This window comes from Mytilus edulis, chromosome 11 (genome assembly GCF_963676685.1).
Source record: "Mytilus edulis chromosome 11, xbMytEdul2.2, whole genome shotgun sequence".
In the NCBI taxonomy this organism is placed as follows: domain Eukaryota; kingdom Metazoa; phylum Mollusca; class Bivalvia; order Mytilida; family Mytilidae; genus Mytilus; species Mytilus edulis.
In genome coordinates this window covers 60114044-60132780 of record NC_092354.1, presented here as the reverse complement: position 1 = coordinate 60132780, position 18737 = coordinate 60114044, and the positions used below count along the sequence as shown (strand labels likewise).

At 31.8% G+C, this 18737-nt stretch overlaps 3 protein-coding genes across 3 annotated transcripts in view; 2 read left to right on the top strand and 1 right to left on the bottom strand.

Annotated features, from left to right (window-relative positions):
* The window catches only part of LOC139494445 (uncharacterized), a 251359-nt gene that overhangs the window by 174259 nt on the left and 58363 nt on the right, over positions 1-18737 (bottom strand). The gene's annotated exons all lie outside the window — the stretch shown is intronic.
* LOC139494441 (ankyrin repeat domain-containing protein 34B-like) lies at positions 968-1348 on the top strand. The gene has a single exon (XM_071282603.1). The coding sequence runs from the start codon at positions 968-970 to the stop codon at positions 1346-1348; it is 381 nt and encodes a 126-aa protein (XP_071138704.1).
* Positions 13738-18512, top strand: LOC139495947 (uncharacterized). The gene is made up of 3 exons (XM_071284373.1): positions 13738-14195; positions 15395-15459; positions 16272-18512. Exons 1-3 carry the CDS (start codon positions 13883-13885, stop codon positions 16872-16874), a joined length of 981 nt encoding a protein of 326 aa, XP_071140474.1. The 5' UTR covers positions 13738-13882; the 3' UTR covers positions 16875-18512.

The following is an 18737-nucleotide window of genomic DNA, read 5'->3' as shown; positions in this document are numbered from 1 at the left end:
ATACCAGCGGAACAATCAAACTCATAGATCGAAAGTAAACTGACAAATACATGGCTAAAAAGAAAAAGGCAAACAAACAAATAATAGTACACAGGAAACAACAAAGAAACTAAAGGCTAAGCAACACGAACCCCAACAAAACCTTGGGGCGATCGCAGGTGCTCCGGAAGGGTAAGTAGATTCTGCTCCACATGTGGCAACCGTTGTTTTGTTCATGTCATACGGAAAATAGTCTTATTCGGCTGGTCACATTCGTGAAAAGGGAACTTGATCGATAGACTTCTTTTTTGTACAAATACGAGGCCACCTCTTAAGACAAACTTATCTTATATTTACAATCAGTAGTTATATTTATCTCTGTCATATGTTTTTTTTTCGTAAATTGAATTGTTTTTAAATTAAGCTGTTAGTTTCATCAATCAAAAATTGTTTCATATTTTTCATGTCGGTTTTGTTTCATCCCACCATAAAGTATTGGTTATTTTCATTTTTAAAGGATGAACTTGTACCTTCTGTTGCTTATATCCACTTCATTTGAACTTTGATGGATATTTGTCACATTCACAATCATACCACGTCCCTTTTTATAAGATGATTTGCAGCAACCCCGCTTAAACTTTGATAGTTGCTTTTACTTTCTTTATTATTATCGTCATTTTTATTGTGAATGACGTGTTTTAACCTATCGAATAAGATGTTATATTTGATCAATTCATAAAAGTAGGCTATATTAAATCAGAAATAGTACTGAGGCATTTTTTTGCGATTTCCTGTGTTAACAAGTTCATGTATGTTTGCTACATCATACAGTAAATGACGTTTACCAATCAACCATCCTCGTATGTTTGCTTATCAATTAACACATTTCAAAAGACTATAAAGCATAGAGAAACAGTAGTCTTGTTGTATTAGGATCATATACATTTGTGAATACAGATCAAACTTGATGATTTACGTAAAATCGAGAATGGAAAGTAAGCTGATGTCAGCATTGGAATCAGGGATGTTTAAGTTGGCCAAAATCTTGATATATGGCGGCCATGAAGTTAATTTCTGTACTGATACAGGAATAACACCATTAATGATGGCCTGCAAATTGAAAGCACGTGATCAGGACATCAATGGGAAGATTGAGATTATTTCAACACTTCTAGAAAACAACGCTGATATTAATGCAAAAGACAACAAGGGGCGGACAGCGTTAATGTATGCAATGGATTCGAGATGTAAATCAACAATACAAGTTTTAAAAAAACAAGGACTTGTTATAACAGTAGATGCGAAGAGGAGCAAAGTAGCTGCTAAAATGATTTGGGACAGCTTTGACCTGAACGAAGATTATTCTTGAATTAGAGCTCATTGCATATTGAGCGTACAATCAATTTCATAAAGTAATACTATTTTATTTAGATCTTATCCTGGGCATTTGATGCGATTAGTATAGACTTTTACAGTACAAGTATGGAAACATTAAGCAGCGATGGATTAATTGAAGTGAACTAGAAGCAAGATTTCCTTTATAGTTGTTACAGTCCGAATTTGTAAAGAACGAAATAATGCATGTGCCGTTTGAGAACAGACAATTGCAAGAACAATCTTAGAGAGAAGAATTTACATTTTTTGTTTGGGTATTATTGCACGAAGGATAATATTATAGAAACTTTGAACAGTTTGTTGGCTTTTGAAAAAATAAAAAGAATTTGATAAAAAGTATTATTGTTTTCAATATTTCTTTAGTGGTACATATATTTTGTCTCTGTATAATGCAATTATATTTGTCAAAATAGAATCCCATATTCTTTCTCAATCGTTGAGACATATCAAAGATTTGCATTATATTGCAACATATATCCCAACCCTCTGTGAACATCAGAGGTCGATTATTTTATGGAAACCTATTTTTTCAGTTGTGATGATTTAGTTTTGATGTTTTTTTCTGAATATCCTCTTCAAACATATTATTATTTTAATTAAGACTTAAAGTAAAATGTATGTATCTAGTTTCAATTCAATTCAACCAAAATATTTAATATCTTATAGTGTGCAAGAAAGGAATAAACCATTCACAAACTCTTAAATATTTACAACAACTGTAAAGATGTCTCTCCGTTTTTTTTTTGTTTTTTTTTTAAGATATAACTTTCAACTTTATTCTGTATTCAAAAGATACTGATGCATTTAAATATTTTTAGAGCATACGACAATATTATCATAAGTAGACAAACTAGAAATTTATAACGCAGACACTTCGGGACTGCCCCTTTATCAGTTGGAAAGTATCAAAATTACCGTATATCGGGTTATTTTCGAAGGGTGTAACATTTCGCTTATTTTCATGGATAGAACAAAACAGCCAAAACAAATTCCGCCATCTTAAAAATGCAAATGCAAATTTAAAGGTATTGATACAATTATGAATATGCCAAAACAATAATCGCCAAAATATGTCGTATACCTTTTTCAATGAAAATCGCGAAATTTACACCCGCGCAAATAACCTGCTTTACGATATTTGACCAGGTGAGATACAAGTACAATAAACGTTATTTAGTGTATACTCATTGTGGATTATATATGTGTGTTCCTTAAAAGATAGTGAAATATCCAAACACGTCAGGTCAGTACAAGCATGTATCTTGTGGATAGTTGTATCATTGGCAATCATACCACATCTTCTTTTATATATATATATACATCATGGCAATGCAGGACAAAAGACACAATTAACATCCAATCCTCAATGTGTTGTTTGTTAATTCCTTCCAAAATAATTATCATAACAATGTTTGTAAATTATTATCAACGTACAGTTTGCATCATAACGATAGAGGTTGCGTTTCAGAAATCTGTTGTCAATTTGAATGAAGGTCATTACATAACATATAAAATATCAAAGGTAAGTACATGAACAATAAAACTTAACCAATCTATGGAAAGACAAACTTTACTAGAATGGTACGACTTGAACTAATGGGAATAGCTTTTACCATTGAATCACATATGATTAAAAGCTAATAATTATTTCACTATTTCACTTTCATCAATGACTGAACAACATGCACAAACATCATATTTTTTTTAATACGTAGCTTATCTCTTTGTAAGACATATTCCTCTAGAATATAGATATAGGAAGATGTGGTGTGAGTGCCAATGAGACAACTCTCCATCCAAATAACAATTTAAAAAAAGTAAACCATTATAAGTCAATGTACGGCCTTCAACACGGAGACTTGGCTCACACCGAACAACAAGCTATAAAGGGCCCCAAAATTACTACTGTAAAACCATTCAAACGGGAAAACCAACGGTATAATCTATATAAAAAAACGAGAAACGAGAAACACGTATAAATTACATAAACAAACGACAACTACTGTACATCAGATTCCTGACTTAGGACAGGTGCAAACATTTGCAACGCGATTAAATTTTTTAATGGATCCAAACCTTCTCCCTTTTTCTGAAACAATAGCATAACATTACAACATAGAAAAACACACAATAAAATATCAATTAGCAGGCCTAACTCAATCAAAAAACGTAAATTTATACACTATGAACGAATAAATTTAATCGGCGATATCTGAATGGCTGGGAAAAGCACTTTTCTGAGCGCATAATATTCTATCTGATTAGAGTCAGTTGAGTTACAAAATGCATAGAGGTATTGTTACAGCTTATAAATTTTAGAGACCAGGAGTTTGATAGAGAGTTTACACATCTAATCGACACAGTGATGTAGTCTTTTCTTTGGAATCTTTTTCAATATTTTTTGCTGTTCATGTCGTACGAACAAAATTATTAACCTGTTATCTTCGGTATCGCATGTATGTTTATCTCGCAATTGGCCACTAAAAAAACTAATATCACTAAAATGCGACAAATATAAAAGGTGGGATATAACTTATTTGAGACATATTATATATGAGAATGGTCAATATAGTTTTTGGACTATTTCAGTCTATGTTTATTTTTCCACAAGGTTTTGTTATCTTTAACATGAGTGGTACCATTAAAGCCATCTCAGATACCCGGATTTAAATTTTGTATGTGCGCCAGACGTGCGTTTCATCTACAAAAGACTTATCGGTGACTCTCGAATAATGTTCGAAGTTGATGGGCATTGAGGACAGAATTTCAGATTGTTTTTGACACATACAGCTAAGGTAATCTATTCCTGATATAGAAAATCCTTAGTATTTTAAAAATTCAAATTTTTGTAAACTGTTAAATTGTTATCATGACAATATCATTGATAATTCATGTCAACATGTAAGTGCTGACTACTGGGCTGAGGAAATCTCCATCAGCAGTTGCATCGATCCAGTGGTTGTAAATAAACGCATCATGGTTACAAGGATTAAAATTTTATATCTGCACCAGACGCAAAAGGCTCATTAGCGTCGCTTGAATAAAAAAAACAATTAAAAGGCCAAATAAAGTATGGAGTTAAAGAGCTTTGATGACCAATTTTTCTGAACCACTTTCGACAATTCATGTATTTTCTGTGAAGCACAAATCAAAAAAAATTATTACAAAATCCAAAAACTATTACAGCATGGAGAGTTTATAAACTTAAAAGGACAGATAGTATAATCAAAATCAGACAAAGGAATCAGAGTTTTGCATGAGCGGGATATATTTCTTAAATTAAAATTACGAATTTTGTTACAGCAATTCTTAACTATACAATATCGATTTTACTTGACAGTACTGACGAACTGGCTAAATTTATAGTCCAATAAACATTTAAACATTGTTAAATATCAGGTTACAGCACTACTTAATGAAACAATATCCATTTCACTTGCCAGTACTGAAGAACTGGTTTATGATACTACAGACATTTGAATGTCAGGTTTTAAACTTGACTTTACAAACTTTGATAAAATCTTACTTTTCAGAGTTTTTTCCCCATCAAATGTTGTTGACAATGAGCAAACATTGAAACATATTTAATGACAAAAGTAAAATTATCGCGATATATAACTTCTTTTTGTTCTGTTAATCGTACAAGGACAGTGTCCGTAAGTCAGCCTTTGAAACTTGTGATGTAGGATTTTTAACCAACCTCAAATGATTTCATGTTTCATACAAAATGAAGCTAAAAATCTTGTACATGCCAGGTGGTGTTTTTTTTTAATTTCCGTCATTAAGGACCATAAAACATACATACTACATGCGGAGAATGTATAAATACGTAAAGACGTTAGATGCTCTATTACGAAAAGAAACTTTAAAGTCCACTTTTTCCGGAAGGAGTTTGAATTCAAATACAAAATGTCTCAATAAATCAACGGAAAATAAATTAACGATATGTGATAGTCATATCAATAACAAAATAACATGTTTCTTTTATCTTTAAAAGTAACATGAGTGGTACACTTAAACCCATCTCAGATACCAGGATTTAAATTTTGTATTTGCGCCAGACATGCGTTTCATCTACAAAAGACTCATCAGTGACGCTCGAATAATGTTCGAAGTTGAAGGGCATTGAGGACAGAATTTTCAGATTGTTTTTGACACATACAGCTAAGGTAATCTATTCCTGATATAGAAAATCCTTAATATTCTAAAAATATTATTTTTTGTAAACTGTTAAATTGTTATCATGACAATATCATTGATAATTCATGTCAACATGTAAGTGCTGACTACTGGGCTGAGAAACCCTCGGAGAATAAAATCTCCATCAGCAGTTGCATCGATCCAGTGGTTGTAAATAAACGCATCATGGTTACCAGGATTAAAATTTTATATCTGCACCAGACGCAAAAGGCTCATCAGTGTCGCTTGAATAAAAAAAACAATTAAAAGGCCAAATAAAGTATGGAGTTAAAGAGCTTTGATGACCAATTTTTCTGAACCACTTTCGACAAATCATGTATTTTCTGTGAAGCACAAATCCAAAAAATATTACAAAATCCAAAAACTATTACAGCATGGAGAGCTTATAAACTTAAAAGGACAGATAGTATAATCAAAGTCAGACAAAGGAATCAGAGTTTTGCATGAGCGGGATATATTTCTTAAATTAAAATTACGAATTTTGTTACAGCAATTCTTAACTATACAATATCGATTTTACTTGACAGTACTGACGAACTGGCTAAATTTATAGTCCAATAAACATTTAAACATTGTTAAATATCAGGTTACAGCACTACTTAATGAAACAATATCCATTTCACTTGCCAGTACTGAAGAACTGGTTTATGATACTACAGACATTTGAATGTCAGGTTTTAAACTTGACTTTACAAACTTTGATAAAATCTTACTTTTCAGAGTTTTTTCCCCATCAAATGTTGTTGACAATGAGCAAACATTGAAACATATTTAATGACAAAAGTAAAATTATCGCGATATATAACTTCTTTTTGTTCTGTTAACCGTACAAGGACAGTGTCCGTAAGTCAGCCTTTGAAACTTGTGATGTAGGATTTTTAACCAACCTCAAATGATTTCATGTTTCATACAAAATGAAGCTAAAAATCTTGTACATGCCAGGTGGTGTTTTTTTTTTATTTCCGTCATTAAGGACCATAAAACATACATACTACATGCGGAGAATGTATAAATACGTAAAGACGTTAGATGCTCTATTACGAAAAGAAACTTCAAAGTCAACTTTTTCCGGAAGTAGTTTGAATTCAAATACAAAATGTCTCAATAAATCAACGGAAAATAAATTAACGATATGTGATAGTCATATCAATAACAAAATAACATGTTTCTTTTATCTTTAAAAGTAACATGAGTGGTACACTTAAACCCATCTCAGATACCAGGATTTAAATTTTGTATTTGCGCCAGACGTGCGTTTCATCTACAAAAGACTCATCAGTGACGCTCGAATAATGTTCGAAGTTGAAAGGCATTGAGGACAGAATTTTCAGATTGTTTTTGACACATACAGCTAAGGTAATCTATTCCTGATATAGAAAATCCTTAATATTCTAAAAATATTAATTTTTGTAAACTGTTAAATTGTTATCATGACAATATCATTGATAATTCATGTCAACATGTAAGTGCTGACTACTGGGCTGAGAAACCCTCGGAGAATAAAATCTCCATCAGCAGTTGCATCGATCCAGTGGTTGTAAATAAACGCATCATGGTTACCAGGATTAAAATTTTATATCTGCACCAGACGCAAAAGGCTCATCAGTGTCGCTTGAATAAAAAAAAACAATTAAAAGGCCAAATAAAGTATGGAGTTAAAGAGCTTTGATGACCAATTTTTCTGAACCACTTTCGACAAATCATGTATTTTCTGTGAAGCACAAATCCAAAAAATATTACAAAATCCAAAAACTATTACAGCATGGAGAGCTTATAAACTTAAAAGGACAGATAGTATAATCAAAGTCAGACAAAGGAATCAGAGTTTTGCATGAGCGGGATATATTTCTTAAATTAAAATTACGAATTTTGTTACAGCAATTCCTAACTATACAATATCGATTTTACTTGACAGTACTGACGAACTGGCTAAATTTATAGTCCAATAAACATTTAAACATTGTTAAATATCAGGTTACAGCACTACTTAATGAAACAATATCCATTTCACTTGCCAGTACTGAAGAACTGGTTTATGATACTACAGACATTTGAATGTCAGGTTTTAAACTTGACTTTACAAACTTTGATAAAATCTTACTTTTCAGAGTTTTTTCCCCATCAAATGTTGTTGACAATGAGCAAACATTGAAACATATTTAATGACAAAAGTAAAATTATCGCGATATATAACTTCTTTTTGTTCTGTTAACCGTACAAGGACAGTGTCCGTAAGTCAGCCTTTGAAACTTGTGATGTAGGATTTTTAACCAACCTCAAATGATTTCATGTTTCATACAAAATGAAGCTAAAAATCTTGTACATGCCAGGTGGTGTTTTTTTTTTATTTCCGTCATTAAGGACCATAAAACATACATACTACATGCGGAGAATGTATAAATACGTAAAGACGTTAGATGCTCTATTACGAAAAGAAACTTCAAAGTCCACTTTTTCCGGAAGTAGTTTGAATTCAAATACAAAATGTCTCAATAAATCAACGGAAAATAAATTAACGATATGTGATAGTCATATCAATAACAAAATAACATGTTTCTTTTATCTTTAAAAGTAACATGAGTGGTACACTTAAACCCATCTCAGATACCAGGATTTAAATTTTGTATTTGCGCCAGACGTGCGTTTCATCTACAAAAGACTCATCAGTGACGCTCGAATAATGTTCGAAGTTGAAAGGCATTGAGGACAGAATTTTCAGATTGTTTTTGACACATACAGCTAAGGTAATCTATTCCTGATATAGAAAATCCTTAATATTCTAAAAATATTAATTTTTGTAAACTGTTAAATTGTTATCATGACAATATCATTGATAATTCATGTCAACATGTAAGTGCTGACTACTGGGCTGAGAAACCCTCGGAGAATAAAATCTCCATCAGCAGTTGCATCGATCCAGTGGTTGTAAATAAACGCATCATGGTTACCAGGATTAAAATTTTATATCTGCACCAGACGCAAAAGGCTCATCAGTGTCGCTTGAATAAAAAAAACAATTAAAAGGCCAAATAAAGTATGGAGTTAAAGAGCTTTGATGACCAATTTTTCTGAACCACTTTCGACAAATCATGTATTTTCTGTGAAGCACAAATCCAAAAAATATTACAAAATCCAAAAACTATTACAGCATGGAGAGCTTATAAACTTAAAAGGACAGATAGTATAATCAAAGTCAGACAAAGGAATCAGAGTTTTGCATGAGCGGGATATATTTCTTAAATTAAAATTACGAATTTTGTTACAGCAATTCCTAACTATACAATATCGATTTTACTTGACAGTACTGACGAACTGGCTAAATTTATAGTCCAATAAACATTTAAATATCAGGTTACAGCACTACTTAATGAAACAATATCCATTTCACTTGCCAGTACTGAAGAACTGGTTTATGATACTACAGACATTTGAATGTCAGGTTTTAAACTTGACTTTACAAACTTTGATAAAATCTTACTTTTCAGAGTTTTTTCCCCATCAAATGTTGTTGACAATGAGCAAACATTGAAACATATTTAATGACAAAAGTAAAATTATCGCGATATATAACTTCTTTTTGTTCTGTTAACCGTACAAGGACAGTGTCCGTAAGTCAGCCTTTGAAACTTGTGATGTAGGATTTTTAACCAACCTCAAATGATTTCATGTTTCATACAAAATGAAGCTAAAAATCTTGTACATGCCAGGTGGTGTTTTTTTTTAATTTCCGTCATTAAGGACCATAAAACATACATACTACATGCGGAGAGTGTATAAATACGTAAAGACGTTAGATGCTCTATTACGAAAAGAAACTTCAAAGTCCACTTTTTCCGGAAGGAGTTTGAATTCAAATACAAAATGTCTCAATAAATCAACGGAAAATAAATTAACGATATGTGATAGTCATATCAATAACAAAATAACATGTTTCTTTTATCTTTAAAAGTAACATGAGTGGTACACTTAAACCCATCTCAGATACCAGGATTTAAATTTTGTATTTGCGCCAGACGTGCGTTTCATCTACAAAAGACTCATCAGTGACGCTCGAATAATGTTCGAAGTTGAAAGGCATTGAGGACAGAATTTTCAGATTGTTTTTGACACATACAGCTAAGGTAATCTATTCCTGATATAGGAATCCTTAATATTCTAAAAATATTAATTTTTGTAAACTGTTAAATTGTTATCATGACAATATCATTGATAATTCATGTCAACATGTAAGTGCTGACTACTGGGCTGAGAAACCCTCGGAGAATAAAATCTCCATCAGCAGTTGCATCGATCCAGTGGTTGTAAATAAACGCATCATGGTTTCCAGGATTAAAATTTTATATCTGCACCAGACGCAAAAGGCTCATCAGTGTCGCTTGAATAAAAAAACCAATTAAAAGGCCAAATAAAGTATGGAGTTAAAGAGCTTTGATGACCAATTTTTCTGAACCACTTTCGACAAATCATGTATTTTCTGTGAAGCACAAATCCAAAAAATATTACAAAATCCAAAAACTATTACAGCATGGAGAGCTTATAAACTTAAAAGGACAGATAGTATAATCAAAGTCAGACAAAGGAATCAGAGTTTTGCATGAGCGGGATATATTTCTTAAATTAAAATTACGAATTTTGTTACAGCAATTCTTAACTATACAATATCGATTTTACTTGACAGTACTGAAAAACTGGCTAAATTATGGTCCAATAGACATTTGCATATCAGGTTACAGCAATTCTTAATGATACAATATCCATTTCACTTGCCAGTACTGAAGAACTGGTTTATGATACTACAGACATTTGAATGTCAGGTTTTAAACTTGACTTTACAAACGGTGAAAAATCTTACTTTTCACAGTTTTTTCCATTAAATGTTGTTGACAATGAGCAAACATTGAAACATATTTAATGACAAAAGTAAAATTATCGGGATATATAACTTCTTTTTGTTCTGTTAACCGTACAATGACGGTGTCCGTAAGTCAGCATTTGAAACTTGTGATGTAGGATTTTTAACCAACCTCAAATGATTTCATGTTTCATACAAAATGAAGCTGAAAATCTTGTATATGCCAGGTGTTTTTTTTTTAATTTCCATCATAAAGGACCATAAAACATACATACTACATGCGGAGAATGTATAAATACGTTAAGACGTTACGAAAAGGGACTTCAAAGTTCACTTTTTCCGGAGGGAGTTTGAATTCAAATACAAAATGTCTTAATAAATGAACGGAAAAAATGAACGATATGTGATAGTCATATCAATAACAAAATAACTTTATTACTATTGAGTTGTATAATAACAGTCTACAATTAAGGTCTTGCACTTGAGCTACTGTCATATTATTGTAAAAACAATCGTACAGCACAATTTTATTATTGGTATATTAAACATGGTTGACTAAACAATATAAATTCCATATCAATATTTCTGCTTTGAGAATGGAAATAGGAAATATTCTAAAAAAAAAACGACAACCCGACAAACGAGAAGAAAACATCCGAAGGTCATCACAATGTGGAGCAGGATCTGCTTACCCTTCCGGAGCACCTGAGATCACCCCTAGTTTTTGGTCGGGTTCGTGTTGTTTATTCTTTAGTTGTCTATGTTGTGTCGTGTGTACTATTGTTTTTCTGTTTGTCTTTTTCATTTTTAGCCATGGCGTTGTCAGTTTGTTTTAGATTTATGAGTTTGACTGTCCCTTTGGTATCTTTCGTCCCTCTTTCATCAATGGTACAAGACTTACAAAGGCCATAAGCTGCTGACTTGGAAAAGGCGCCAAAATGCGGCGTGGTTAAACATGTGGAGATCTATATCTCCTCCTATACCTCTAGCCAATGTTAAAAAAAACCACACACAACAATACGCACAGTAATATCAGTTTAAAAAAAGCCTAAGTCCGATGTCAGAATTGTGAGGAAAAAATAAAAATCACAAAATTACTGAACTCCGAAGAAAATTCAAAACGGACAAAGATACATTATTAAACAAAGGACTACTAACAGTTACTGACATGCTAGCTTTAGACCTCAAATACACTGATTGAAATATTATACCGATTTTTAATTGGATATTTGATCACCCAATATATCCTGACTTAGTTTTGAGGCCGTGTCAGTCATTGATTGTACATCCAATGTAATCTACTGACCTCAGAGGACCGCAGGAATCATTTTGCCAATGACATGACATGTTTACTTCAATCAAATTCACTGGGTCTAAATAGGAATTGAATTTCTTTGAAAAATGTAATTTTTGTTGCTGGACTTATCGTTTATAAATGATATCAGTGATGTGTTTTCAAAGATATATCCGTCAATTTAAGATTTAACCTGCTTTGATTTAAAGAATTATATTTAGAATTATGTATAACAGGAACAGGAAAGTTTAAGAAGTTTAAAAATTATTATCTAAATACGTGATATATACTTTTATCAGTTACTAGGATACGTAGAACAATCAGGAATACGCATACTTTTACAAAGTGTATATGTCACCTAATTACCAAAGTTGCATTGCATGTCTGCGTTTAATGTATCCAAGTCAACTTTATTAAAGATATTGTTAAAAGAATAGTTTTCACATATTTGAATTGTTTTCCTAACGAGTACACAGATTTACAAATTGATACTAACACAAAAGATAAACGATAAATATTCTAATTTTCTGCTTTTCTGTCGTAAGATATTTTTTTAATCTCCATGAAGGGTCAACATGTAAAACTAAGATAACATGAGGCGAGTAAACTATCTGTGGATCCGGTTGCCGTTTTATGTTGTTTTTTTTTTTTTTTTTTTGTCTCATTCGTGTGGATATGTCGGTTTGACTGAGCAAAACATGTAAATACACAATTACTCTACTTTGACAATGCTTTTTATATAAATACACATTAACACTCAGGCCAACATGATTTAGTGTTCATAGTGGGATATCAAACTAAAAAAAGAAGATGAGTTACCAAAGGGATATTTTAAACTCTGAGAAAATCTGTCAATCAATGGCAAAAAAACAATACACGAAAAAAAAAATATACAAAACATTACATAGCTAAATGTAATAGTTCTCTCCAGCATTATTGTAATAGTTCTCTCCAGCATTATTGTAATAGTTCTCTCCAGCATTATTGTAATAGTTATCTCCAGCATTATTGTAATAGTTCTCTCCAGCATTATTGTAATAGTTCTCTCCAGCATTATTGTAATAGTTCTCTCCAGCATTATTGTAATAGTTCTCTCCAGCATTATTGTAATAGCTCTCTACAGCATCATTGTAATAGTTCTCTCCAGCATTATTGTAATTGTTCTCTCCAGCATTATTGTAATTGCTTTCTCCAGCATTATTGTAATAGTTCTCTCCAGCATTATTCTAATAGTTCTCTCCAGCATTATTGTAATAGTTCTCTCCAGCATTATTGTAATACTTCTCTCCAGCATTATTTCACAACCGATAGAATAGGCGCGTTCAACATAGTCACAAAACTTTGTATAACTAAGTGTGAGGATATCATTTACACAGCGGAACGTTAAGGATTATATAAGCTTCTTTAATTTTTCCTAGGGAGCTCTTGAATGCAATTTTTCTCACCTTGATATAACAGAAATCAGGTCGACAGAAGAGGGGCATATATGTTGGAATAACCCATGCATGTCCATTCTACTGTTTGTAATGCACAAATATGCAACCGATGTAGTCGGAATCGAACTTGAAATTTGATGTTAGTGTTCCGATTATTTTACTACATGTACCTACAATAAACTATTTGCAGTGTATACTTTTTCTTTATAGTGCCAACGAGAAGCAAAAAGCCATCACTCTAAAAACACCTTATTCGATCATTAAATGATTTTTGAAAGTCACAAATATGCACGAAATATGCCTTTGGTATTAAAGGAGTACGAAAATTTCGATCGAGTATAGCAAAAACCTCATATTACCAAATTAGCTTTACCGCAATAATAATGAACTAGTCCATAGACATAAGTGAGTGCTTATTCAAGTAAAACGACATCAATAATATTTTTTAAAAGTCTTGTATATTCATTATCTAGAAATGACCCTGAATTCGATAATCATGACATACACTTTATATGGCCTATTATAGTTAAATACTTTTAATTAATGCTCATTATGTTAAAATTGTTCCAAAATGAAAAGATTGTCAATACATTTATTGAAATGCATACAACTAATGATCAGTGTGAAGGCGATTCAACTAATATTTAGATAAAAAGCAGAACTTGTCTATAAACTATAGTGTCTTATAAATATTTAATACAGTTAATACAGTAACCACAAATCATAATGGAGAAGATTTACATTTCCAAATTGATGAGTAACCTTATATATATAAAGGATAATATTACGTTACCACAGCTTAGTAGGACAATAGATATAATGATCGAGAAAGGACATATTTATATGGATGAAAAAGACAGCATCATGTCAAAGAAATCTGTTGATGAGTGCTGTGATTGGTTTATCCGCATTATTTGTAAGCGCGGAGGATCCTCGTTTGCAGATTTGCTACATGCTTTTAGAGTTACTGGAAATAGTCATGTAGCGAACATGTTGAAAAGTACAGCCATTGAATTATCAATTACACCGATAACGTCAGGTATGTAAAATTATAATCCTGGTACCTTTGATAACTTTTTACACCACTGGGTCGATACCACTGCTGGTGGACGTGTCGTCCGCGAGGGTATCACCAGCCTTGTAGTCAATACTTCGGTGTTGACATGAATATCAATAATGTGGTCATTTTTATAGATTTTCTTATCCCAGGCATAGACAACTTAAGCCGTATTTGGCACAACTTTTTGGAATTTTGGATCCTCAATGGTCTTCAACCTTGTACTTGTCTGGGTTAATAAATATTTTGATATGAGCGTCACTGATGGGTCTTAAATAGACGAAACGCGCGTGTGGCGTACTAAATTATAATCCTGATAACGAATTATATTCATCTTATATTATTCCTTTTTGTTGTTATTTATTTTTTTTATCTCTTACTGAACGACTGCCAAAGTTCACGAAGCAGATATTTAGAAACCCCCAGAAGGTGACTGGAAAATATTAATAAGGTCACGTCCGGTCTTTATCCAACCGACATTCAAATCCTTTCCTAAAAAAGGCGTCCTTTATGTTGTAAGGAGATGTTAATGTACGCATCCACTTCAGTTCAGAATAGGGACGATAAATTCCATGCCTCGTGTAAATTTAACGAAGGTGCCAAGCTGTTTAAACAGTGAAAAAACTTGCAACAACTTTTTTGGGGTCCATATGTGGCCTATTGCAATCCAAATTGATATCCCTATCAAATATATCCTCAATTTTCCTAATATTCATCTCGGAAGGTTTCTGTCATAGAATATACATATACTGTTAGCATTACTTATTGCTCTTGTCCCGAACAAAAATGAAATATTTGCAACTTGGTATTAAGCAACAAATATTCTATGATTCAATATGTCTATTACACTACAAATGAATTATTGATATCACCGATAAAATCATATCTTTTTACACCTTTTATAATATTATTTATTTTTGTATTTAGTACACGTTAACCAAAGAAAGACACCAGTTTTTCTTAAAATGTAATTTTCAAATAGTTGAAGCGACGAATTACATTTACTTTCAACATAACATTTAACTTAGTATATGATATAGTTTGTAGTCTTTGGAACTAAAATTTTCTAATCATTTATATTTAATACGTTTTCCTCAGTTTTAGTTTGTTACCCCGATTTTGTTTTTTGTCCATGGATTTATGAGTTTGAACAGCGGTATACTACTGTTGCCTTTATTTAGGTTATCAACGAGCTCAGAAGACAACAGAAAGAAATATTGACGAAGCCTCTGATCCAAGTGCTAAGGTAATATCGATAGCTATTGTTTTGTGAATTTTCATTATGGGGGAAAGAGAACGTTCGTAACTACATGTGAACATAATTAAAATATACTTGTATAACTATTTTTCTGCAAGATATATGCGCGTTTGGTTTCTGTTTCATTAGGTAAGATATCACATTTCAAACCGATGCAAAACCATTGACAAGTCATAAGCTTGACTTGCTGAAGGACAAACGTTCTAGGATAAAATATCATTTTGTAAGCTGTTCAGTGGGATATGTTGTATGCTTTGATTGTTTTCTTAACATGAATAATATTAACTTAAATTAGTAACATTGACGGTATCGGATTGTTCTGCACAAGATGTGCATTTCGACAATTAATGTCACTTATGTGATGGTCGAGGCTAAAGTATTCGAAAAACTAAAGCTTATTTAAAAGATGAAGAGCTACACACAAAAAAGGACAAAAAAGTATAGCCAAAACCGGGTTAAAAGTCAGACCTTAATATTAGGAAGATACACTCCTGACTTATACCTAGTTCCATATTTTTTAACGCAAAACACAACATCCATATTTTCATGCCAATTTTACTTGAATTAACCTCTTGACATGAACAATATGCTGTGTCATGGAGAAGAAAGAACATGAATAAATGATTCAGTCAAAAGTCAATTGATCTATACCTGTTGAATTACTCAAAGTAATATAGTTATTGTTAGATGTCCGGTCAAAATATCCATAAACTGCAGATGTCATTGATTATTTTATAGAATTTATTTTTAAGTTTAGAACTAGTAAATTTTACAATTTAGCTAATTTTTATTTCAACTAGGTGAAAATAAGAAGCGACCAAACTGAAAACCAAAATGAGTGTAGTACAGGCGCTGTTTCTCTGGATTCAAAAGATAGTACCGTTGGACGATATCGGTCATTACGTAACGACGAAGCAGTGGATAACGGGAAGGAAAGTTTGGTGAAATGTCTGCAACTTGAGAAGGAACTAGAGCAACACAAAGAGGAGTTAGAAAAACTTCAACGTGTTGAAGATATGAACTTTTATTTAGAAAATCAAGTTGATAATTTGGAAGATGACATTAAACAGCTAAAGCAGCTTATTGCAGATAAAGAGAAAGAAATCATGAGACTGAAGAACAAATTGGGTAAAATACAAACGCATCAAGAGGTTATCCGAAAGGAAGGTGTCGAAACACGTCAAAAGCTGGACGGTGTTGAGAAGCACCTTAATCAAAAGTTAGACGGTGTGGACGAGAGATTGGTTGGTTTTGATAAACAAATAACTTCCAAAATTGACAATGTTGATAAGCAGCTTAAACTTATGATGGAAGAGTTTCGAAAAGTTCGTGTGACGTCAAATAAAAGTTATACAAAGAATAAAAACAAAGTTAAAGCAAAGGAGATTAATACTGAAAAATAACGCATATACTTAATATTGGAGTAGAACATGTATTATTTATAGAGATTGTATTTGTGTATAACATGTCATTTTTTACTTACTAAAATAGTCTATATTAACATGAAATGTATTGTGTACTTAGTGTATTATATGTTAACAAGTGTATAAATTGTTTATGCTTTTATTAATACATCGTGTGAGACTTTATTAGACGCAAATTAAATGTGCCTTTTTATGTCATGTAATCGTGTACAATATATCTTACTTAATTTTCCAATTTAAGTGTCGTAACAGAATATTTTAATTGCGTTCAATATACAAAGGAGTGTTTTAACTATTCAATCATATTTTAAAGTTTATACATTGAAATATAAAATCTTCTTGCTAATGTCAGAAGATATTAAATATTTTGAAGTGACACTGGTAATTTCCTAATCTTTTCTTGGTATATCATTCATACAAGAGTAGTATTGAATTAAACATAAATACAAGGTTGTTTTGATATTCATTTTTTCATTACAAATAAATAACAAAGTACCAACCAAGAAGTTTGAATAACTTAAACGGTTATTGCGACGCCATCTATTTGATAAGAAAGCTTAACTAATAGACTGAAAACACTTCAATTAAATACTTTCCTAGTATTTCTACTAAATCATATACATAACTAGTTCATATACGTTTTTAGATTCTTAGTAGTATGGGTTTATATCAAGCCAAATCACATTTTATTTTATAATAATTATTTTTTTCGTTACATGATTTGGGTTATATGTAGCATCTTTATAGCTATATTTAGGATCTGTTCATTTAATTTTTTAAGCCATAAACAATAGACAACTTTCGAGTTCGATGCATTTCCGTCAAAAACTCTGGTTTTAGTGAACGTCATTTGTGCGTTTAGGGGCGTCGTCACTTCCGTTTCAATGTTGAGCGAGTGGTTGGAAAACTCTAATTCTATATTGTACGAATTATTCAGCAAATTAAATTCTCAAAATTGACAATCAGCACAGCTGTCATTAGGGAATTGTCATTAAGTACCTACAGAACAACCATTATTTCTAGTTCATCCTGCACAACGACGATCACTAAGACGCTTGATGAACGTAAATAGTGCAGGGATACAGGCGATCCCCTCTATCTGGTAAATGACGTCATAAAGGCCCGCATAATTGACGAGTTTTTGCCGGTGACGGATGAACTCGAAAGTGGTCTATTGCTCTTTTCAATATATTTGCATTATTTATATTCTAAAATTTTAAGCAGTGTGAATGTATATTCAATTCCGGCTATACTATCCAAAATCTGTTAGTATTCACTATTTCAGAAATAAGCTCGTACCAGTGTCGATTTCTTTAGCATGTTTAGATTTTTTTTGTCACTTTTGATTCTTTTAAACTAGTAGGATGAATCTTACTGATTATTTGTTCCAGTCTTTTGAACAGTTTTAATAATATGTGGAATAAATCAAGGAAATTTTAAATATTATAAAAAATAACTTAGTCATCAATGGTCGAAAATTCATTCCCAACTACTCTGAATAATATGTTTTACAAAACTTATCCTTTGTGTTTTGTTTGAAATACTGTAGAAGAATAGTGCCAACTTGTTTAATTTAACAATTTTTTGCAGGCAAAACGAGAGAGAAAAAAATAAAACTAACAAGAAAAATCGTCTATTCAAAAAAATGAAACAATAAATAAACTACGAATATGATGTAAACACATAATTATGCATCAAAAACCTGCCAGAAGAAAGCAAAAGCTATCCAAAATTCACAGGTGCAACATATATTCACCCAATGGTTTATGATTTGTTTAGAAAAATAACTCTGTCGGAAATTTGAAGATGCCAAAATGTGTTTTTATCATCAAATTAATCGAA